This window comes from Lissotriton vulgaris, unplaced genomic scaffold (assembly GCF_964263255.1).
Source record: "Lissotriton vulgaris unplaced genomic scaffold, aLisVul1.2 SCAFFOLD_3140, whole genome shotgun sequence".
In the NCBI taxonomy this organism is placed as follows: Eukaryota; Metazoa; Chordata; class Amphibia; order Caudata; family Salamandridae; genus Lissotriton; species Lissotriton vulgaris.
Window position 1 is genome coordinate 153,008 of NW_028244878.1, and position 23,237 is coordinate 176,244.

Sequence of the window (23,237 nt, forward strand, 5' to 3'; positions counted from 1 at the left end):
TTTATTTTAAAAAAAAGCTTGCACTTAATATACTCTCATTTTGGGAATTTAGCGACAAGACACCCACCGTTATTAATGATGTGTGTGGGTTGAAATACCTAAATGGGGTGATTTTTCATCCCGGGCTACTAATGGATGGCAGACACCATTTACCTTTATTTCACAAACGCATGGTATGCGGTGCATGGAATGCTTGAAACACAGTGTGTACTACGTTTATTTGAATTACTCAACAATGAGCCATGCATGAGAGGATCACATTGAACGACCTAAGGTCAAGGCACACGTAATTGATTTGAACTATGTGTGATTGTTTATTTCTCTTTCAGATTATTCCCATTCACAGACTGATGAGAGGTCGCCATACTGTGAGTAAACGGTGTTGTATTTGATTGACCCAGGGCTGGGTACATCTTAGCGCATGTATACCACTCGAGTCACAGAGTTAGGTCCTGAAGAAAACCTGGTAATATCACCAATAGGTTGAAACATGTAGACCATGATCACCTTTTATCACCACAAAGATACCATAGGTCAATCTAGCCTAGTTAGGTATCTCACATTGCTTTTAATATAGTCTTGTTGCTCCATATTAAAACATTTTAGGGAGTTAAATTAAGATTATTTTTAAATTCACTCTTTTTCACTCACCTGCACCACTGTTGCGACTATCCTGCTCCACTGTAATCAGGTGTTGAAGCACACCCGGATAGCATTCAGCTGGGACCCCAATGATGAAGCATGTCACCAACTAGGTTGGTGAGTGAGGGGTCTTCTTAGAAAAGGAAAACTTTTCTACGTTTTCCTTTTGCGTGTCCTCTATACCACGTGGACATCTTATGTTTTCAGGGTAGACTCCTTCTTTTGTTTGATTTGAATTACATTTGCCAGGAGTGTCAGTGAGAGGCAGATACCCTCAGCCTCTCCTCTTTTCCACAATCTCAAGGAAAAGGGGCACTTAGAATCACACCTTCCTTTCTTTCAAAGGTGAATTCAGAACTCTATACCAGTCAGGTAATATTATTGCCATCCTATCCTCATATTTCACTCTCCTGAAGATGAGTGACTGCATAGTATCTCAATCGGGCTGTCGACCCCTGCCTTTACAAATTACAGTCCTTTGGGGTTGATGGCTACATCTAAATGAACTTTGTGGGAAGGGAGGTGGGCAGGAGAGTCTGTAAAAAAAGCAGTCTTAAGACTGATATGTCTGGCTGTCAAACTTTGTTATAAGCTAGAAAACACATCTCCACCAGAAGGCTTTCATGGCCACTCTAGTCTGGCGAGATGTATGGCACAAACATTGGTCTTGCTAAGGGGTGTCCAGTTTGGAGGATCTGTGAATCAGCAACGTGGTCCTCTAAGCATACTTTCGGCAAACGTTATTGTATGTACATGTATGAAAGGTAAAATGCTCTTTTGGGTAGGGAAGTGCTTCAGTCTCTTGTGGCCCAGCATTAGTATGCCAACCCACTTCGAGGAAGAATGTCTTTGGAGTAGTTCACGTTAGGAATCTACAGGAAAAGCATTCGTTAGAAAAAACAGCTACACCTTGTGGTGATATTCTTTCAAATGGATTATTCAGAGATTCCTTGCTATCCTCCCAGCTCCCCCTTTAAAGTTGGCAAGGTTGTTAAGTATGTGCTTCTGATTATAGGTTTTATCTCAGTCCTCTGCTTCTTAGCCTCTAAGGGGATTGTATGAGACAACCACGCTTTCCTTTCCCACACGTTCCTTAACAATGCAGGCGTAACAACGAATGTGTCTTAACCACGCATTTGATTTACAACACCAGTCATTAGAAAGACTTGCCTTAGGGGTGCTGGACTTTGGAATAGTATAATTTACTATTTCAACTCCATTCCCCACAACACCAGGGAAAGTGTTGGACTTTAAAGTACAACGCTGCTTTACCTAAAGCATGTTGTTGTAACAGCTTGCATTGTAAATGGAATGTGTGGTTCTGATGCATTTCTCGTTCTGCCCACGTTGCAAAGGCAATGCGCTGTTCGGTGGTCATGGTATTTGCTGTTTCCCTTTAAGAGGACTCTAAGGGGACCTGGAGTAAACAAATTGAACTGATGTTACCAGCTCCCTAGGTGCTTCGTTCGCTGCACTGATGCAATTCCTGATATCTTTGCATACTTGACACAGAAGGGGTATTGCTGAAACAAAAGTTCAGATCCACTTTGGCACATGATGGGAAGTTTGACATAATGAATGTACAGGAGCTGAATAGTCCAATAAATAATGTGTTTTACCACATGTAAGTTCAATTAAGTTTTTGGTCTAAAAGGAAACTCTTGGTCTTGGGTCAATGAAGATAATAGTTTGAAAAATACTGATGAATTATTGGCACATGCTGGGTGAGTAAATTCGAAAGACGTGTTCTGAATATTCAATTGAAGATGTTTTTCTTAACCATTGTAATAATATTAATTCAGGATATTTTTAGCACTTCTGTGTTTTCAGTCTCACCTGATGAATAGTAGACCTTACTGCCGAAACATTCTTTGAAGTATGTATAACGCGAGAATTGACAAGTGAGAGATGTTTAAAATGTTTTTAAAAAGAATGTAATGATTTTCATTTTGACATAGAAGACTAATGCCAATTTGAGGTTTAAGAAAACCTCTAGTAATGTGTTTCTTCTCTTGTTCCTGTTGCCGCACATGGACAATGCTAAGAACTGTTGCTGGCTTGGGAAGCTGGCACTACACTAGAATCCAATTGGTCGAGATGGTGAGATTGTAATTTTTACTTCTACTGAGTGTGATTCTACAGCCTGGTTCAATAAGATATAGTTCAATTCAGGAAGCCAAGCACGTCATTGGGTTTGCAGTACAACGTCCCATCATCAATAATGAATTGTATTCTGCACCTTCTTCCATTGTGTTTCTGGGTTCCTGAATCACTCTATGCCTATGTACATGGTCTTGTTGTTGTGCATCCTAAGGAGCTTAAGTAATCTAGGCACAGCTGTTGAAGCTGTAATCCATGTGTGAAATTTAAGTCCAGATTTTCAGGATATCCGCATCAGATAAATATAATTTACCTAAATCTAAACACATTTATTATTTATTTGAAAAGGTTGTCATGGATCCAATCATTGCATGCTCCGCTAGTATTCTGGGGTATGGACAAACATTGTATGGGTGACCTAGGAATGAAGCAGTACATTGCATGGGAGACTCGGGGTAATTGCAGGTTAATTGAACCATTGTTGCGGTATCGTGTGTGCTGCATTGGTGTATTAGGAATGTTCAAGGAGACTGCACAGCTGCCTTGTAGATGTGGAGCCAACTTGATTTGACATTGGGATGTAGAAGTAAATGAGGTGATGTGGAGGTGGGTTGAATAAATGCCATTTTTCTAATTTGTGGAATATTTTGGATATCCTGGGAATTAGAATTGATGTCCTTGAAATGCATAACTTTATTGTATGAGGTGTCCTCGGGGTGTCGAGGTGCATTGCATGCCGATGTTCAGATTCTGTGGAGTTAATTTACATGAAGTTGCTGTTGCTTTAGTGTGTCTGTCTGGGGTAGGGACTTCTGAAAGAATGTTTGATATCCGCTATGTAAATTTGAAGGCACACTGCATTCATGACATGGATTTGTGGGTTCTCTGATGGGTAACCTAACCACATGATGTGGAAGCACATTGAATTACTAGAAATTAGGAAGTTAATTGGGGGAGTGTCATGGGGATGTGACTATGGGAGCAAATTGGCTTGCTAATGTTTGAGTACATTGTACAGGGTTCAAGTGAATGGCAACGTGGTTATATGTGGATTCTGGAAATGTAGGGCTTCCTTGTGGAATTTCAAATGTGGAATAGAGGTTCACAGTCCTGTAAGTGGACTACAATCAGCACAGTACATTTGAGACCTCTGTTATAAAACTATGAATATCAATATTCTTAAGCAATGGAGGTGCATTGCATGGGTGTGCTCTGAATGTGCCGGCACTATTTATGTGTGTCTTAAGTATATGGAAGTACATTGTCTTGGATGTGGTGGCACCCTGTGATCAATCATTAGATGCAGAGGTGCATTGGTATGTGGAGGTAAATTGATTGCCATGGAAATGTGCATTTACACTGACTGATGGTTCATGCTGAATTAAAAATCATTGTGTGATTATCCTGGGGGTGCACTGTATTCACATTCTGGTTACGTGTAGCTAGTTTGATTTGTTGTTGTGAGAATGTGGCAGTACGTTTTATATTTGTCTTGGAAGAGGTGGAGCAAAAAATTGTTGTCCTGTGGATGTGAAGGTCTAAGGTATTGGTAAACTAGGGTCTACTTAGAATTATTTTGAATTTTGCAAATGCAGGGGTGCATTGTATGGATTGCATGTTGAAATTGTGGGTGTTTGAGTCTGCAGGGGATTTGAAAAAGTATTCCTCCAGAAGTAAAGGTGTATTAAATGTTTTTTTCTGAAGGCATGGAAGGATATTACTTGCCCTTTCAGTTAAAGCCATCTAGCACTGAATTAACATTTCTCTTCCTGGAGGTGATTTTCAGAGACGGTCCTTGTTTTTACTTCAGTTTCAAGCAGTTATCTACATCCTGGTACTAGAGTTTGAGATTACTCACTTGTAACACCTTGCCCTGTGGTCCTTCCTCGAAAAGCAGTGGCTGCTGGTATAGTGGATCCCAGGTCTTCTTGGCGGTTTTGGTCTTCTTTTTGGCTAAGCAGGCACCGTTCTCGAGCAGGTAAACTTTAATGTAGGGAGCTAAACAAGTGAAACACAAGGTATTAAATACTTTGTATATATTAATGCGAATTGATACTATGACTTTGCTCTGTAGCATTAACTACTATGTCACCATCTGATCACTTGTCCCACTCTCAGGAAACTCCATTTGTCTCCTAATATAAACCAGTGGATCTCTTTCCCCACTTATACTGGGTTTCCATTTAAGATATACAATACCTTCTTCCCTTGTGTATCCTTCATCACATAACTTAAGCTGGAAGAGGAAAAATGTGCAATTGCACCCCCTTTTCCTCTCAAGGACCCTCTTCCCTTCTTTTGAGTCCCCTTCAATCCAACCTAAACTCTTTCTCTCCTTCACTCTAAGTATTTCCAGTTCTACGTTGTAACCTGAATCCCTCCAAACTCTGCCATCATCCCTGTGCATGCTTTTATCACTAAGGCTCCTCCTCAGAATCTGCACATCCTGTTTAATGGTTTCTTGCCCAATACAACTATCCTTTCACTAGGCCTTTAGTCTCAACTCTGTCCTATGGGATAATCCCCATAGATAGTCTCACATGAGTTCCTCTGATACCACCAGTGTAAACACTCTTAACCCATATCAAGCGGCAGCCACAAAACTGATCTCTAGCCCCAGGAATCTCATTACCTAAACCACCATTGAATCAGTAGTCCTCGCCATTTATTCACTTTAACTCTGAATGTGCCTTTCTTACTAGGAGTCCACAAATTCTTCCTCAATCCTAGGCATCTCCCCTGAACACCCTCACTATCACTTATGTAGAAGACTCCCTTTTCAAGTTCCATCTCCAGAGGTTCTCTTTGACTGGCTTTTCCCTTTAACTATCTCTCCTGTCCAACCTGTGTCCTAGTACATTGTTCTCTTCTCCAAACCAAATTCCTGTCAATTAAGACTCTTGTACAACCCAAAGACCATCCTCAAAATCTCCTTTGCATGTTCAGGAATCCCATCAGGACCTCAACTCCAGCCACTGTATCTTCCAAGGATCTCCTTTCCAGCTGTGTCTGTTACATTGACTTTCATCTGCAACACAGGTCTGTATCGTCTATATCTACTATAGATCCTTAAAACCTTTTCCTATAGATCTCCTTTTTGATCCTAAAGTTTCTTCCACTGAATCTCTTGTTGAAACCCAAGTGCCTTTCCTTGGACCTTCAGACTAAGTCTTAACTCCTTCCCATGGATGTCCTGTCCAGCCCTCTTCCTATTCTGCAAAATGCAGTCTCAGGTCTCAAGCTCTCTCCCTTGGCTCTTCACTAGAATTCCACTTGGATGTGTCCCACAAAATTATGTTCTTCTGCCTTTTATATCCATTATATGACTCCCTCTGCTCATGCTCTATTAAATTCACATTTTAGATGTCAAGTTATACAACAGTACTTACCAGGTATAGATTTGGACCCTGGCTTTGATGTTAGGCCTCTAGCCTCAATCACTTCTACCTCCAGTTGTCCATTCCGGTCAATCATCCCGATGTGTACATCTCCTGCGATCAAAAAGATCCCATCCATATAAATCAATGAAATTACACATTTTAAAATGATGAATAATATTAAGTTTGATTTGCATGACCATTCCAACAAAATAACACAATTCTACTCCCAAAATCTCCAGAAGATGCCCATGGTGGTAGCCATTGTGTGTCTCAATTTCAGGTAACGCTAGTCCAGTACATTCACCTTAAATTCCCTCAACTGCTAGCAGCATCCAAAATAATGCAAAATGTTGCACAATAGGCTCCATGCTTTCTGGGACAGGGGAGCATGGCTATTAAAAGAAGATGGGATTTGAGTTAAGATACAAGATACAATACAAGGGAAAGCTGTCATAGACTACCTTAATTTCATCACTGGTAAGTCCATTAAAGAAAGATAACACAGACAACATTGTACAAAAAAAAATACAACAAATACGTAAAACACCTACGCAAGAGCAAACACCAAGTTAAATCATATAGTGTAGTGCAGAAGGGGAGTGAGGGGTGGCGTGAGAAGGCCAGTCGACGTGGCACTCTGGTCACTGTACTAACTGCAGTGCTTCCGGTACCCGCAACTCAGAAGTAATGTGGGGGCACCTGAAATGTTGGTTGCGTTTGTCCCTAGAAGTCCGCTGACACCACACGCCATAATCTGTGCAGGCCCCAGTTTTAGGTCCACACTTGCATTCATGAATATTTTTACAGCATCTTTCATTCACACGTGAAGATGCCTGGTACGCGGTGACGTTGGGCCTGAAGAGCACGTGCTAGGATCTGCGGACGCCGCAGTGGCGTAATGGCGCACGGTTAGTGTACTCACTGAGGATACACGTTACAGTCCATAAAGGGCAGACCAACTACCGGTGCGCGTGGCCATGATGTGCTAAGTCGATACATCCGACTTTGCCTATAGCGTGTTTAAGGAGCTGAATGAAAACTGGCATCACTTTGCATGATGCAGTATATCTAAAGGTAGACCGCCACCTCAAAATGCAGAACACATTTGACCATTGTGAGCTTTTTGTATATAGAATTATAATGTTAATGAAATATGCAAGAATTGGAAACAGATACTTTAAAAGTAAATGAAAACAGAAATCAAACGGTAGTAAGATATATCTGAACAAACATGTTGGTGCTTAATTAGGGGTAATTGGCACGTTTTATTAAATTCTGATTTACTCATTAAGGAAAGAGTTTTTTGTAAAGATGATTAAAGCTATGCAATTAAAACGTCACATAAACGTGTTTTGACTTCAGTTTTCAATTTAGTGAAGTCTGAATGATGTCGGCTGAAGGTGGGGAGCATTAGCCCCCAGAAGGGGATGGGGTACCAGGAAAGACAGTTCTGAGGGGTTGTGTGTGGGTCACTGATTCATACTCCGACTGGATGGACACACTCTTTCATCATTCCAAAGCTATAAACATGCGTACCATCAAATGTAGTAAGATTAGCATCGAGGTTTGAAGTTCAAAGAGTCAGTTAAGTTTGAGTGTTACGTCACGTCAGATGGTTTAGCACATTGCAATAAAAAGCATTTTGCCCAAGCTAAGAAAATGTAATCTTCCTTTTGCCCCTGATGGAGAAAATAACACTATCTCCCTGGGTACAATGACATAAATACAAACACTTGCAAGGTTGACAGCTGTACGTTGTGCAACATATACGTTTTTGCCTTTCCTCTAAGATTTGTAATTACTTTACTTTATAAAACCACAACCAACTTTGGTGTCGCAGCGGAGCTATCAAAGATTATTGGACATAGTGTCTGAATTCTTTCTCACCCGATTTACCAGCATTAGTGCACACTGCCAGGCAAGGTGAGAAAGGGAAATGTTGCTAGATAAGGGAGCTGAGGTGTTATGAGATGTAAGTGTTGTAGGTGTTAAGTGGTCGCCCCCACCCAAAAAAAAACTTTGTAGGCCCCGCACTTTGCAATGCATTTTGTTTACTCTGCAGTCAGGTGCCACCCTGCATATCTTCCTCCTATCCTTTGCAGCTGGGGATACTACATTTCAGTGTGAGCGCTGCAAAAAACACATTATTGATTACGCCGGGACTTTGGCTGTCCGATTTGAATATAGTCATAGAGATTACCTTCTCTGAAGGTGCGAATTTATTAGTTCCTGCAGATGCGGCTCTAACATCAACCCACAAGTTAAATTTGGCTTGGGGACACTTTTGAAGTCTTTTTTTGGAGCTACAGATTGCTAATACAATTCTGATAGATATATAATAGTGAATGCTTTCCAATAAAGTAACGTTTGTTCTCTATGGTGTGGGATGAAACGCGCTGGCTGTGTCTTTGTGTCTTATAAGTGAAACGACTATTAAAAAAAAGAATATGAACAATATTTAAGATAATGCTAAAAAAAGTGCAAGAAAACGTGCAGTTGTATGGTGGACTAAAAGAAAAACATAATTCTCTGATGTAAGCTGGGGGTACACGTGGATGGACAGTGTCCACCCACTTTTTTCACAGGGTGAACACCGTCCACCCTGCCACTGAATAATGTGCTGAACTCGTCCCGGTGTAAATTCCAAACACCTGTACATTTTCAGCAGTGCCTGCACGTTGTCTCCTTTCCATCTGCAACAAGCAGCAACATGCAGGTGGGGATGGTGCTTTCTCATTTAAGACTCCTGCTGGGCTCATAACAAAGGCCGAATTTGAGGGATCATCAGGCCTCCTTTTGGTCAAGTCTCTTGGCTGGGAGCCGTCAGGAGCCTCACACCTGATGCAAATGAAGTTTAGGGAAAACAAAGGCTCACACCTTGTCAGCACTTCACACATACGTAAGAGAGACAGCTTTTCACTTAGTTCAGTACCTGTTTAGGAGATATGCATGCACTGTAAGAATATCAGATGTGTTGTCCTTTTTCAGTATTTACACAGAGCATATTTCATTTATATAGAGCTTACTTCCTCTGAGGATGCGTTGAAATAATTTAAGCACCACTATTTTTTCTTGTACAGCCCTACTCATTCTAATGCAGGGTGTCAGAGCGCTTTATATCGACACATGCTTATTACATGTACAATAAATAATTTAAGTTTGTAAATTAATGTACAGGATGTGTTATGTGGGGGATTGCAAGGTGTAGAAGTCACATATCATCTTCCATCGGTCACTGTGCTATTATCCTTGCAATGCGCTCAAACGTGCACATGATAGACCTGCTAAACATATATGTGAGGGCTTTAGATCTGATGTCACTTCTTGTGATGCCACTTCCTGTAAATTCGTGGCTTGTGATGCCACTTTCTATGATGTTAATTCCTGTGATGCCATGTGCCATGATGCCGCGCGCCGTGATATCATTTGCATACTGCCAAACCAGGTCAGTCCCCTCCTTCTTTTTTTAGGACTGGTGCCCTGAAGCTCGGGCAAAACATAAGTCGTTGACTCAAAAGAAAAGTAATGAAGCAATGCTCCAGTGGAGGGACAAACACAAGAACACGAAGAAAAGCCATTGCATAAGAAGCAAACAAAAGAGACCAATGATGAGCAATGGGCTGACGCAAAGCCCACTCGGAGTGTTGTTTTTTTACACAATATGTTATCCTAAAAAACACATAGCTAAGGCTGAGTGTACACGAGACTTAAAAACCCTCACCCTTGCAGAACGAGTTTCATCTGAAGCTGCTTTAATTTATGCAAAGTATAGCACAGCTTTCATTCCTAACAGCAGCCACCAGAGGGGAGTATAGCATAAGTTTTCTCCAGCCTGCTTAAAGACTCCGTAAGAAATTGTTACATTTGATGTAGAGAGTAAGGCTGGTGCCAACCATCGCCTCGGCTAGTCCTGCACAGGCTACATCTTTCATACGCACCGATTTCGTACGTTCATTATTCCTTGAGGTGACCGAGCAACTATACTATTTAAGGGCCGCACTTGCTACTGAAGTATATTCTGTGAACAAAGTGCACAAAAAAGTCAAGACAGCCAATGCGACTTTAGAACCACACATCCATACAATAATTAATTTCTAACACCCAGGGATCCCCAAAAATATCTCTTTCCAACTACAATGCCACAGATGTTAGTAGCAAAAAAAGAGAACACTAATTTCTTGCAAATTACCTTATCCACGGCGGTGTAGGGGCCGGGGCCCAAGGCCTCTATGCAATATCGACCACAAAGACACCCTGGGAACGGTGACAAGAACTGGCCCAGGGAACTTGCACCCGGCCCCTTTTATTGACAGAGTCACATGTCCTGTGACACCTGTGATGGGTGGGTGTGGGTTGAGTGTGGAAGTCAGCCCTAAGGGAGTGGCTGGTGGATGCACATCACTTCTAAACACTAGAACGTGACTGGCCAGTCACTACATCCCTCCCAAACTTTATTAAAAATGGGGCAAGGTTAACCTGAGATAGAGAACAAAAAAACAAAACAGCAACTCCACTGAGTCCATTAAAATTGCTGGTAGGACAAGATATGACGACAGTTGCTGCAGGAAGCACCAGTCATCGGGGCACACCTCTGCTGTTTTAAACAGACTACTCCAGGCACAAATAGCAGTATAAGCGAAGTCTGGATTTCTCGCTCTCCAGTCCAAGTTGTTAAAGTCTACCTGAGCACTGTGGGTCCTGTCCCACCTGGTCTCTCTGTGTGGAAGACTATTTACAATATTCGCTGTGAGGTGCATATAGAGCAATAGTGAAGTCTGTTATTGTAACATATTCAAAGGCGCCCTGACTCCATGGCTAGTAATCCTCCAAAGACAGATGTACCACCAACTGTAAGAGATTCCCCCTTGGATGCTGCTGTGCTTCCAGGTGCTCGAGGGTGGAGCAACTTCTGTCTTCTTTCTCTCACCAGGATTACCTCTCTTACCAAGATTCCCCTCTCAGGGGAATCCCTTGAGGTCTTCTTCACCAGGCTTCCACAGGACTTTGTAGACTGCTCTCTGTGTCTCCAATGCCATACTATAAGTCCATGGAGTAATCGCTACGAGTCCCACCTTCAAGTCACTCGCTCTGCCTCATGGTAGTTGTTTCCAGGTCGAGGTACTCCTGCCATCCAGACTCTGGTGCACCAGTATTGACTGGGCTGTCTTTGGGGTAGCCAGACTCCGACCAATACTTTCATGCTTCCTGGTACATCCTGGGGATCTGCTGCAAATGCATCTCTTGTGTTGGGATTCCTCTTTCACCGAAAATCCCTGAGACCCTTGCCCGTGGATTGCCATAGGCTGGTGTGGATTGCTCGGCTCCTCTTTTTGACCCCACAACTGAGGTCACTCAGGACGTTCAAACAGGACCACTGCCAAGTCTCATGTGCAACCCCAAAGGTGGATGATACAAATGGTCCAGCTTGCTCTCTCCCTCAGGCTTCACGTTCATATGGTTTAACTGAAGATTTCTGGGTGGCCAGCTTCTCACAGCGCCAAAGATGCCTCACTGTCCACTGGGTGTTTCAGAGGTGGAGTGCTCCACTCTAGATGTCCAAGGCTCCTGCTATGGTCTTGAGGATGAACTTCATTTCAATGATATAAACTTGTGGACTTGTGCCACTTCTACTCTTTCATCTTCTTCTTCTTCACGAAGCGGTCTTATGCCATCTTGACTTACTCTTCTTTCTTTTGACCAGGCCTCTCAATGTGAACGCACTTCACATGGGTCTCCCTGGCCATGTTCTACCCCTAGGACTGAGCCTTCTTCTCGTTCACTGATCAGACCTCTCGCCGTGACCTTCTTCTTTTCACGACCTCTCACAGGTCTTCTTCTTGTGACTTTCACTGGCCTTATCTTTGTTGACCTCTCACGGGTCTCCTCGTGGACCTCTCACAGGTCTACTCATCAACCTCTCACAGGTCACTTCTTCGACCTCACACAGATCTCTACTTCGACCTCTCACAGGTCTCTTTGTCAATCTCTTACAGGTCTCTTTGTCGTCCTCTTAGAGGTCTCCTCGTGGACCTCTCACAGGTCTCCTCATCAACCTCTCAAAGGTCACTTCTTCGACCTCACACAGATCTCTTCTTCGACCTCTCACTGGTCTCTTCTTCGACCTCTCACTGGTCTCTTCTTCGACCTCTCACAGGTCTCTTCATCGACTTCCCACAGATTTCTTCGTCGACCTCTCACAGATCTCCTCTTCAATTGAAGATGCACCCCTTGCGCCTCAAGGCTACACCGTCGTGGCACTTTCTTCTGTCTCCACTCAGGCAGGCTTCACAGGGTCTGTCACACCTTGTGACAACATGTGCCCTCTTCCTCGCAGGGCTCTCCCGCGCTCATGCCATAATGTCATCTTCTAGTGTGATTTTTGGTGCATTTGTGACTTTGCACCCTCTGTCCTTCACTTGAGGGAGCTCCTTCTTCTGGCGCCTTGCTCACCGAGTTCCTCCTCTTGCGGTGGCATCCTTTCACCATGGGGCACGCATGCAGTGCACATTCTTCTATCCTTCGTAGACTTGCTGCCTGAGGCTTTGCTACTTAACTCTCTTTGCCATCAGTGGACTCTTGGCAGCATCCTTGACTGACAGCCTTGAGCTTCGAGTGTTCTTGGTGCGGGAACAGACTGCCCCCACCCCACAAACGATGAGCAGGTCACCGGGGGCATGTGGCTCTGTCTAGGCTAGTTTTTTCTCTGTGGTGCCTTGGAGACATGTCCAGTCATTATTTACGTCAACTCTTGCTATGGGTGCTGCCCCTATGTCCACTGCAGACCAAGGCAGCCTTCTTCGCAATGCGGGCCATTCTCTATATGGGTGCAGTAACCACCCACCTATGACCATTAAGTAGCACCACATTTCCATCTTGAAGCCCCACATCTTTTCTTATTTATCATAGGACTCTTTCATACTTTCTTTGTAACAGGCACCTCCCATGCGCTTGGCTGTTCCACACAAAACCACATGTCTCTTCAGGGCTAACTAGCCCCATCCCCACTAGATTGTCAGCCACACCCACTGTTCCTGTGCTGCGGGACGTTTCATATTGCACAGTACACTTGCCACTGTCTTGGCAGGTCAGGGTGCCTCTAGGTGACGTTGTCACCACTTCTTTTGCCCTGCTTGCTCTTTTCCCTGGTGCCCCTGCCCAGGCCACACCGCTTAAGCTGATGCAGGCTTCTCTACTCGAGGTATGGTGCTGGGAGGTGACGTGCACTCCTAGGGGCGGCAGAGACAATTTCATCTTCTCTTCTCAAACTGCGGCAATCTCTCAGATCCTGCTGGCCACACCTCCTGTTTCTGCCAATGATATGCTGCAGACGGCCACGGGCATGATAGCTTCTCGCCATGTCACTGCATCTCCTCCAAGAACCATACAGTGCTGCAGTCACAACTGTAGCCCCCCCGTTGGGGCCATCACATGCCGCCTCTCCAGCAAGCACCAACAGTCATCATGGCGGCAAGTGGCTCTCCTCATCCGCCAGGTATGGGGGTAGCGATACTTTCACTGTGGTGGTGCTGCTCTACATTCACTTCACCCTCGACCTTTTCACATGTGTGGCAATGTTCTGGACCTCTTGCTCACCTGATCGCACTACCCCTTCTCGCCACTTCTTTGGAGCACACCAGATGTGCAAAACAGGGATATTGCGCTTCTCTGCAGATAGCCCACGGCAAAACGCCTGACTCTTGGACAGCACCCTGTCTTCTCACGCTACCACTATAGTGGAGGTGACCTCCCACCTCTAGCAGCATTGATCGAAAGAATGGAAGCGCCTTGAGCGTGGCTGTGGCTGCGCTGCTACGACTCATTCTTTTACTGCACTGACACTGCATGGCGGTTCATATTTCTGCTGACCGTGGGGCATCATCATGTTGGGGCATCTGCATGCGGGCGGCTGCAAGGCCTCACCGGGGGATGACGGTGTCTGCTCAGGGTGGCCATCTTCTCGCCTTATGCTGCATCAACCACCTTCTTACAGGCTGCATGGACGAGGTAGCCTTATTCCTAGGCAGCACCCTTCTCCTCCGACAAATCATTGAATGGCTGACACGCCACACACTGGGCTCGAACCGCTCATCACCAGTGAAGGGGTTGGAGTCCTAGACCCCCATGCAATAGCAATGCCCACAGAGACACACTGGGTACGGTATCTAGAACTGTCCCAGGGTACATGCGCCTGGCCCCTTTTATTGGCAGTATCACATGTCCTGTGCCACCTGTGATGGATGGGTGTGGGGAGAGCATGGAATCCGGGCCTCAGGGAGTGGCTGGTGGAAACACATCACTTCTAAACACTAGAACGTGACCAGCCGGTCATTACAAGCAGGATCCATTTGAGGTGGAGTGAAAATTTCATTCACACTGCAATTAAATCGATTTCATCAGGTCTACAAAAATTTGCTTTATCCAGTGGTCGAAGTGAATAAAGAAAACTATGGGAACCGTGGTCCTGGCAACACATAGTATCATGGTCAGTGTGTGTTGGGGTGGAGTTAGACGAATAACTAAAACGAAAAAGTATTTTGTTACTATTTTGTTGAACTTTCATGTAGAGGCAACTGTATGTAGAATATACTGCACACATCTTAAATGAAATACAAATGCAAGGTAAACCGATCTGCGCAGTGTGGTTATTCTCGCGCAAAAAGTATGGGAACGTTTTTGATAAAAGTAAAAAAAGTTTGGGAACTTCATTTCCCATGTATACCACCCTCTTCAACCTCTGCTTTATGCCAAAACCCTGGACTTGGCTTGTGGAGCCACCACATCTCGAGGAAACTGGGACAGTCCTCAAATACAAAAGTAGGACTACACTTTTGAATCCGCCGAGTGACACAGAATAACGTAATGGACAGCGGTAAAATACAGAAAACACAAATAAGGAGGCACTAAAGGGAACTAAATGTAACTTGTACATACACACTATCATCTGTGTTAAATACACTTCTTTCTTCTAGGGTAGGGTGGCCAGATTTTAAGAACCAAACACCAGGATACTCCAGAAATAAAAGTAGGACTAAAGCCTCACCGCCCTTGATGTGGCATGCATCATCATCGGCTCCCTCCATTCACATGTTTGTCACATTGGGCTTGATTTGAAGCCATGCTCTACTTGATTGTGGAGGCTGTTAGTTGTGGACCTACGTGCTCTAATTGTGGGCCACCTTCATGGATACCATAAGTACAAAAATCGTTTTTCTTTCACTGGTACTCAGCAGAATAATTACTTATAAATGTCCTGATGAATGCCCCGAAACCCATGATAGGTTCATAAGATAAGCAGAAACATTAAAAATACAGCAGGATGACAATGGTCTAGAGCAATGCTGGAACATACACAATTTCGGGAAAGTACTTGTAACATATATAAGTACAGGTGTGCTTAATGAAGACAAAAACACTATACCATCCAGATAGCATCAATTCATATCTAAGAAATTTCCAGAGCACCACCACAATTAAAAGTAGAGGGTCTGTCACTTTAGCTGGTCAGTTCACGTAGAGTCAACTTCGATGAGCAAAAGATAAACACAGAAAAGCTGATGATTCCATTTGTTTTTATTCGTGTACAAGTAAACAAACAGCTGACGTGTGTTTCGTCGCACTAGATGACTTTTTCAAGGCTTCTAAGTAGTAAAGACGATTTATCCAAATGGTAATTGCAAAGGTAACCAAGTTAAAGCCCCCAGAGCCCCGTGGACTAAGAGTAAATTAATCATTTGCTCATCGAAGTTGACTCTACGTGAATGGACACGCTACAGTGACGGACCCTCTACTTTTGATTGTGGTGGTGCTCTGGACATTTCTTAGATATAAGCAGAAACATGTTTACCCATTTTATTTTAAATAGGGTTGAAGGTTTTCACTTCCCCCTTTTTCTGACTGCCTATTGGGGCCACCTAATAAAGTACTTAGTCCACCAGAAGATAATGTTATTTCCCTAGTCCAATGACTGCACACCCCACCCACATCGACGTTTCAAAGGGATACCACTCAGACCCAAAACATGATGCTCATGAGAGCTCCTTCTATCACCTCCCTGTTGGGTGAGGCAAGGAAGTTGTAGCCCTCACCATTGAACTGGTTTACAAGGTGATAGAAGGGACCTGATGAAGAAGCATGCCACCTCAAGATGGGTGAGGGTCTTCATCCTAAAAAAAACATGTCCTCTAGATTAGGGATATATGATTGAGACTGAACCGTTTTTTGTTTTGACCAAGTACACTTTTATGTGTTATATATGATTGCTTTTGGGGAATAAGTGTGAATTTGGTCATAAAAAACACTTTACCTAGGCCCTTCTGTGTAGGCAGCGTTATATAGCAAACACTTTTTAAGTACAAGGATTAAAAAAGGGATGAAGTTAGAATTTTAGAGTGGGATGGAATGCACAGTACAGGAAATAATTCTTGAAAATGTAAATGAGAGAAATGTACAATATTGTACACCATTGCTAAAATGTGACCCCTTTTAATGTGTGCTACTGCACTTGGATTACTCTGGACTCGGATCTTATGCATAGTCTTTCCTGTCTCATGAGGTCCACTTGTTTGAGTGATTCCCATCTAGTTCTTTAATTCTCCCTGGGCCTGCCTACCAGAGGAACAAAGCAAACCTTTTGTCATCTTCAGTGTAGCATCAGAAGCAGAAAAGTGTGTCATTCTTGGATCTCAGCCTATCAGGGAGATGGATGAGCCAATGATGATAATGACGACAAGCTCTGAAGCTGAAATCAGAAGGGTAGAAGAGGAGAGGGCAAGGTCCACAGAAAACTAGAATACATTCATATGAGAATTACATTCTCCTTTTGAAAATAATTTTACACTTCTTTACACTTCAGGCATTGCCATTAGTTCAGCAAAACACACAAGATGATGGACGGAGTGTCGCACATTGGCAAAACATTAACCCCCAGTCACAGATCTGGGTTTAAACCATCATTATTTTGCTCACCACGCCACCCCAGTTCAGACATGGCCATATACAAATCAGCCTTGACCCTGTGCCTCATGGGAACAGCCCGAACTGCCAAGCGATGTCTTCCCTGGGCTGGAATCAAGCATCCTAGGACCGGTTTCTGGCTATCAGCCATCATCAGCCAGGATAGCTTAACTCCAGTGGCGTAGTGAGCACGGGACCCACGTCTGGGCATACCCTTCCCACATAGGACGAACAGCAAAACACATAAGATGATTAGTTCGCCAGGTCCAGTTTTCCACTCGTTTTACTTGGAATTTCATGTGTTATATTCCCCGGGCTTCCATTTCCCTCAGCATGTAACTGCACATACAATGCAATTAAGAACTGAAGAAATGCAGTCAGATATGCAAATGCAAATTTTTTTTCTTTCATACACGGGGAAAACATTTTTCTGGGGAGAAAACCCTCCCCCAATGTAACCAGGTTTTGAAGTGATCGCCTCCATTTTTCACCCTTGAGGAGGATTTACCCCAAGCCTTTGCTTGAGTAAAACGTAGATCATTTCAGACTGGGAAAATGTTGGATTGGAATCAGTAGTGGCCCACAAACGCACATGTGTGTGAGCATTAAGACATTTACAGGGCAAACCACGCCTTGTTCAGCCCACTGTGCTTGCAAGAGGTTTATAATATGTATTTCTGCATACTCATACCGGAAAATTACACAGCAGGGAGAAAATACTGAGTAATGACCATTGTGTGTTTAGTTTCTTGTAATTAGAAAACAAAAAACTTCGTAGTGTCGGCACACTGAAAATAAATGGCCCCTCCTAAGCCAAGGGACCGGAGGCTTGAATGGACCTCGGGCAGCAACAGCTACACTGATGGTACAGAGATCCCCACCAGGCATGCAGGGACCTCTAACTATGAAGGGTGGTGTACCACCAAGGGAGTGGAGGCCATAGCACCGCTAACCTGGGAGTCCTGTCATCCGGCCCTCTTCAAGACTCTAAATGTTTGAATGACTTACTAAAAATAGAGTTTGGAAGGTTCCCCTGGTTCAATTCACAGGGAGGGGAGCAAGTGCAGTGAAAAAATATAATGAAACCCTGTGGTATGTTCTTGGTCATTTAAGTAAGACCAATGTATTTGCTATGTGTAAGGACTGTGTAATGTGTGGAGGATGGGGGGGGCGAGTTCCTAATTGGAATTTATGTAAAGTACATCTAACATTAGTACCAATGGGTGACACAATTCAATACAAGAAAAAATGAACTAAGGTATATATAATATAGTGCAATTTATTTAGGTACCTCCCTGTTAAGGGTTACACTCTAAATTAAAAATGTGAGTTTAAAAACAATACATTTCATCATAAAAAAGCAATTTCCATAATCATAAAACAGTCAAAAAACTGTTTGTTTTTGTTTTTTGACTGTTTTATGATTATGGAAATTGCTTTTTTATGATGAAATGTATTGTTTTTAAACTCACGTTTTTAATTTAGAGTGTAACCCTTAACAGGGAGGTACCTAAATAAATTGCACTATATTTTTATATATACCTTAGTTCATTTTTTCTTGTATTGAATTGTGTCACCCATTGGTACTAATGTTAGATGTACTTTACATAAATTCCAATTAGGAACTCGCCCCCCCATTCTCCACACATTACACAGTCCTTACACATAGCAAATACATTGGTCTTACTTAAATGACCAAGAACATACCACAGGGTTTCATTATATTTTTTCACTGAATGACTTACTACGCATACTAATGTCACACGTGCCATTACAACGAGGGTATTACTATGCTAGTACGTTTACAACGACCTACGATTACAACGCATTCTTTTACCATGCATTTGCCTTTACCACGCATGCCATTACAATGCAAAGGCATGCATGGTAAAGGCATACACTTGGTAAAAATGTGTAAGGTAAGTAACACTACCCTGCCCTACTCTAAACCCTAAATTATTACCCCTGCATGATCCCACAAACCCCAGTCCTCTCCTTACCCTAAACCCAAAAACACTTCCCCTGCACGACCCTCCCCGACCCACAATCTTCTCGCTACCATTAACCCTAAAACACAACCCCTGCACGACCCTACCCGACCTCCAGTCCTCTCTCTACATTAAACCCTAAAACACTACCCCTGAATGACCCTTCCAGACCCCCAGTCCTCTCCCTACCCTAAAATACTACCCTGCACAAACCCCCGCCTCACAGTCCTCTCCCTACCCTAAACACTAAAATACTACCCTTGCACGACCCCCCGACCCCCAATTCTTTCCCTACCCTAAACCACTACACTTATAAAACCGATCCACCCCATTTTACCCTGAAATAGTACCCCCTACCTCAGGCCCAATCTCCCTTACCTTCCTCTCCTTGTGGTTACTCTTTCTCCTCATGGTTCCTGCGGTCATCTGAGGGGTGGTGCACATTGTTGTGAGGAAGCAGAAGAGCCTCTGTTTCCTCACAACGACGTGGATCGACTATTTATTTTTTACAGCGTATGTGCTTTTACCATACAAACCTTTACAACGAAATTTGTTGTAAAGGCATGCGTGGTAAAAGCACATGCTTCGTTAACAAATGTGTAGTAAAGACTTCGCGATGTTACAACGCATGCGTGGTAACGCTTGCGTTGCATTGGCATGCTGGGTAACAGCTGCGGTGTAATGGCTGTTCCCCCTCTAAATGACTGTTTTATTGTCTCTCACTGTCTATGCAATTGCACTAAAATGCCATTCATAGCACAAAAATTCTAAAACCCACAAATGATATCTTCTTGCTTAATACTCAAGTGTTTCCCCATAACAACAAAGGCAAACCTATTGACTTTGTCGAGGCTTGTTTACACTTAGACACTTGCAAGAACTCACCCATCGGCGGTGTAGCTAGTGTCTGTCTCCCCACAATTTGCGCAGGCCCAAGCCCATCCAGAAAGTCACTAAACTGGCTCTCTGCTCCCAGCCTGGTGGTAGGAAAGATGAACCTAAGAGGGGAAAAAAACAGCCTTTACAAAACAGGAAACAAACTTGTGTTCGCATCATTAATATACACTTGTAGGTATACATAACTTGTGCTTGAGGGAGGGCTGAGGAAGATTGTGGGGGTAGGATGGGTAACCTTGTGGCAAGAGAAAATAGGTATTTGAAAGTCTGCTCCCTTTCAGGTCAATTAAGCATTATGTGCTGTTTTGGTTGGTGATGCTTTATATTGTAGACTGGCACAGTGGTGTTTTACAATGGCACCAGGCAGGTGAATGTTTTGTTATGATATCACCTACAAATGGCTGCACAATAGAAATTAAATACAAATACAGATAGTCCCCTCCCACCAAACATAGACTTCAGGGCCAGCATTAGCGCTATTGACGCTTAGTGTAAGTCCTTTTTGGCACCCATGCACGAGCTACGCTCCTCAAATTCCCTCATTACTCTCCAACAGTACCCCTTATCTCTCCATAATCCCTCTCTGACATGCATTTTTTAAGGGATTCTCCTAGTTCACTCGCACTCAGGGTTTGATTCCGATGTCCTTCGGAAGGACTATGAATCGGATTCTGGTTTGCCAAATTCGATCCAGAGCCCTTGTTTCCGACCGACTCGTTCCCAGTTCCGAACGATCAAGTATGATGCCTGAAAACCATTAGGAATGACCGAATCGGTTCCAGAAGGCATTCGGACAGGTCGAGCCTTTCCAGATCCGATTCATACAGCTCTATAGACTTTGTTTCCGAATGAGCGAGTACGATGACTGATTCGGACAGCCTTTCCGATTTGGTTTGCCCGGAAGGAATCGGCTGCCGGAAGTAGTCTTTGGGGGCCAGTAGCAGGCCCCCCTTCACCCTGTGGGTGTCCGCTACAGGGTGCACGATTTTCACTAACCACCCGTTTCTTGAATGGGAGCCTGTGTTCTTGTTCTGAATACAGGCTCCCATTGTAGTCGACGGGAGCCTGACCAAATCGTATCGAGAAGCATACGGATGCATCGTACTTGCTCGGTTGGACTCCCCCGATCCGAGTCGTCCGGAAAGCATTCCATAACCTATTCCGTCAGAATTCTTTCCGAATGATATTAGAACCAACCCCTCAGTTGTGATCTGCATGGTATACATTCTTTGCAGCAGGTACAGTAACCCTCTGCACTACTTTATGATGGGTCAAAACTCCCTCTAGACAAAATTCCTGTCTGTCACCAGCAGGAGCATTAATCACCAGAGTTACCTTAACATTTTTATAGTTGCCTGAAAATTGCTGGCGGCACAAGGAAGTTTACATACTTTAAAACCCATGTTATTTTTAAATACTGCGCCGCCCACCAAAGTCAGGGCCAGATGCGGCTGCACCAGTCGCACCTCTCTACAGCTGGCCCTGACAGAATGAGAGCTCTGATTGAAAGCTGGTGGCTGAATGTCGGAGTGCCACCAACATAGCATGGAGTAGAATTTCAGAGAAAGCATCACCACCTGGGCACACAATGAAGGCATAACACTGCAACCTCAACTGCATACTCAGCAGAAGTTCAAATGGAGAGCCTGCTGGTGAATGCACGAGGGATCCTTAGAAAGTGTACCTGCTACAGAGTAGAAAATTGCCTCTCGGAGGGCCTCCGGCTAAATATTAAACCAAAGATGGGGTGCTTACCACTGAATACACAAAAAAAACTCATAAAGAGCGCCTCCAACTGGACACTTAGTGGAGTTCAGAGGAAGACTACTGCCAACCGAACCACCCACCAGGATATGCCATAGAGCTCAGAGAGAGCACCACCTCTGGCCAAGCAGTAGAGTGCAGAAAGAGAGCCTCCATTTGGCATCGCAACAGCACCAATCTTGAGAGCCCCATCTGACCACGCAAAATAGAAAGAGCGCCCCATCTGGCCCGCCATAGAATGCCTCTATCAGGCTATGCAATAGAGCTCAGATAAAGCACTCTCTGCTGGCCACGCGTTATTTGTTATTTATTTGTCTATCTATCTATTCGTGTTGCACACCTGGGCCTATTGGCGTGAGAGCTCTTTACATTGTAACACATTTAACATAAGCAGAATTGCATCAATAAGGAGAAAGGATTTGATATTTTTTCAATATTTCATAACAAATGCATACTTGATGTAAAATCCAGATATCCGTTACAGACTTAGGGCTCATTTATGAAAACTGTTGCATTGCTCTGTGAAAACAGCGATGCAACAGTTTTCACTGCATCCTCCTTGCGACATGATGGATGCGCTGTATTTAATGTACAGTGCTCCATGTCACAAGGAGCTACAGAAACGTTAGTATTTCTGACGTATCTGTAGGTGCAGTAATGGCGCATTGCTGAAGTGTGTCGCAAAAGTGACGCAACACCAGCAATGTTACATTACACATGGGCAAGTCCCATGTTAAATGTGCCTGCGTCAGTCTTACGCCTGCTGTGAGGCAGGCGCAACATTTTGACGCAGTGGTGCCCTAGAAGTGGCGAAGTGAAATCTGATAGATTTCACTGTGCCTCTTCTGCAAGGCTTTTTATGGGGTAACGCCCACGCTACATACATGATGTAGAGCAGGGCTTTACAAAGTGACGCATCTGCTTACATGCCCCACTTTGTAAATAGGGCGCAACATGGCACATTTTTTATGATGCTGGGACGTCACAAAAAGTGAAGCAAGGGCGGCACAAATGTGTCGCAAGGCCTCATAAGTAAGGCCTTTAGTCTTTGAAGTGGCTGAATAATGAGCCTTGAGATGCTTACAGAGATAGAGAGTGGTTCATTGTTATTTGGTCTGACTATAAAGAGTTCTAGGCTGCACTGGCCACACCAGAGAAGGACTGTTTACATGCATTTCAGGGTCTGTAGTTGGCAATTTTAATGAGAATAGTGTTGTCACTTCTGAAACCCTTGAACAGTCACACATAGTGAAAAGATTCACTAGGCCGGGAGGGGAGGCATTGATGTATAGTGCTATGGAGGAGGGAGCAAATTTTACATCTGATTCTGGCTGTGATGGAGACTAAGTGTAGCTTGCAAAGTATGGGGGTGTTATGGTTTGATCTGTTTTCAGAGTGAACAAACCTAGCAGATTAGTTTAGTACGGCTCCGAGAAGTACTCCTGCTACTATGGTATTTCAAAAGTCTTACCGCTGGGATGCCTCCGGGTAACCATGCGCTTTATAAATGCTA

At 43.8% G+C, this 23,237-nt stretch overlaps 1 protein-coding gene across 1 annotated transcript in view; it reads right to left on the reverse strand.

The window, feature by feature from the left end:
- LOC147666697 (regulating synaptic membrane exocytosis protein 3-like) overlaps nucleotides 1–23,237 on the reverse strand; it is a 139,574-nt gene that overhangs the window by 48,233 nt on the left and 68,104 nt on the right. The window contains exons 2-4 of the mRNA XM_086948958.1: nucleotides 19,949–20,061; nucleotides 6,132–6,233; nucleotides 4,601–4,740 (exon numbers count right to left, since the gene is read on the reverse strand). Of these exons, the coding sequence (XP_086805084.1) occupies nucleotides 4,601–4,740; nucleotides 6,132–6,233; nucleotides 19,949–20,061 (355 nt within the window). The remainder of the gene's footprint in view (nucleotides 1–4,600; nucleotides 4,741–6,131; nucleotides 6,234–19,948; nucleotides 20,062–23,237) is intronic.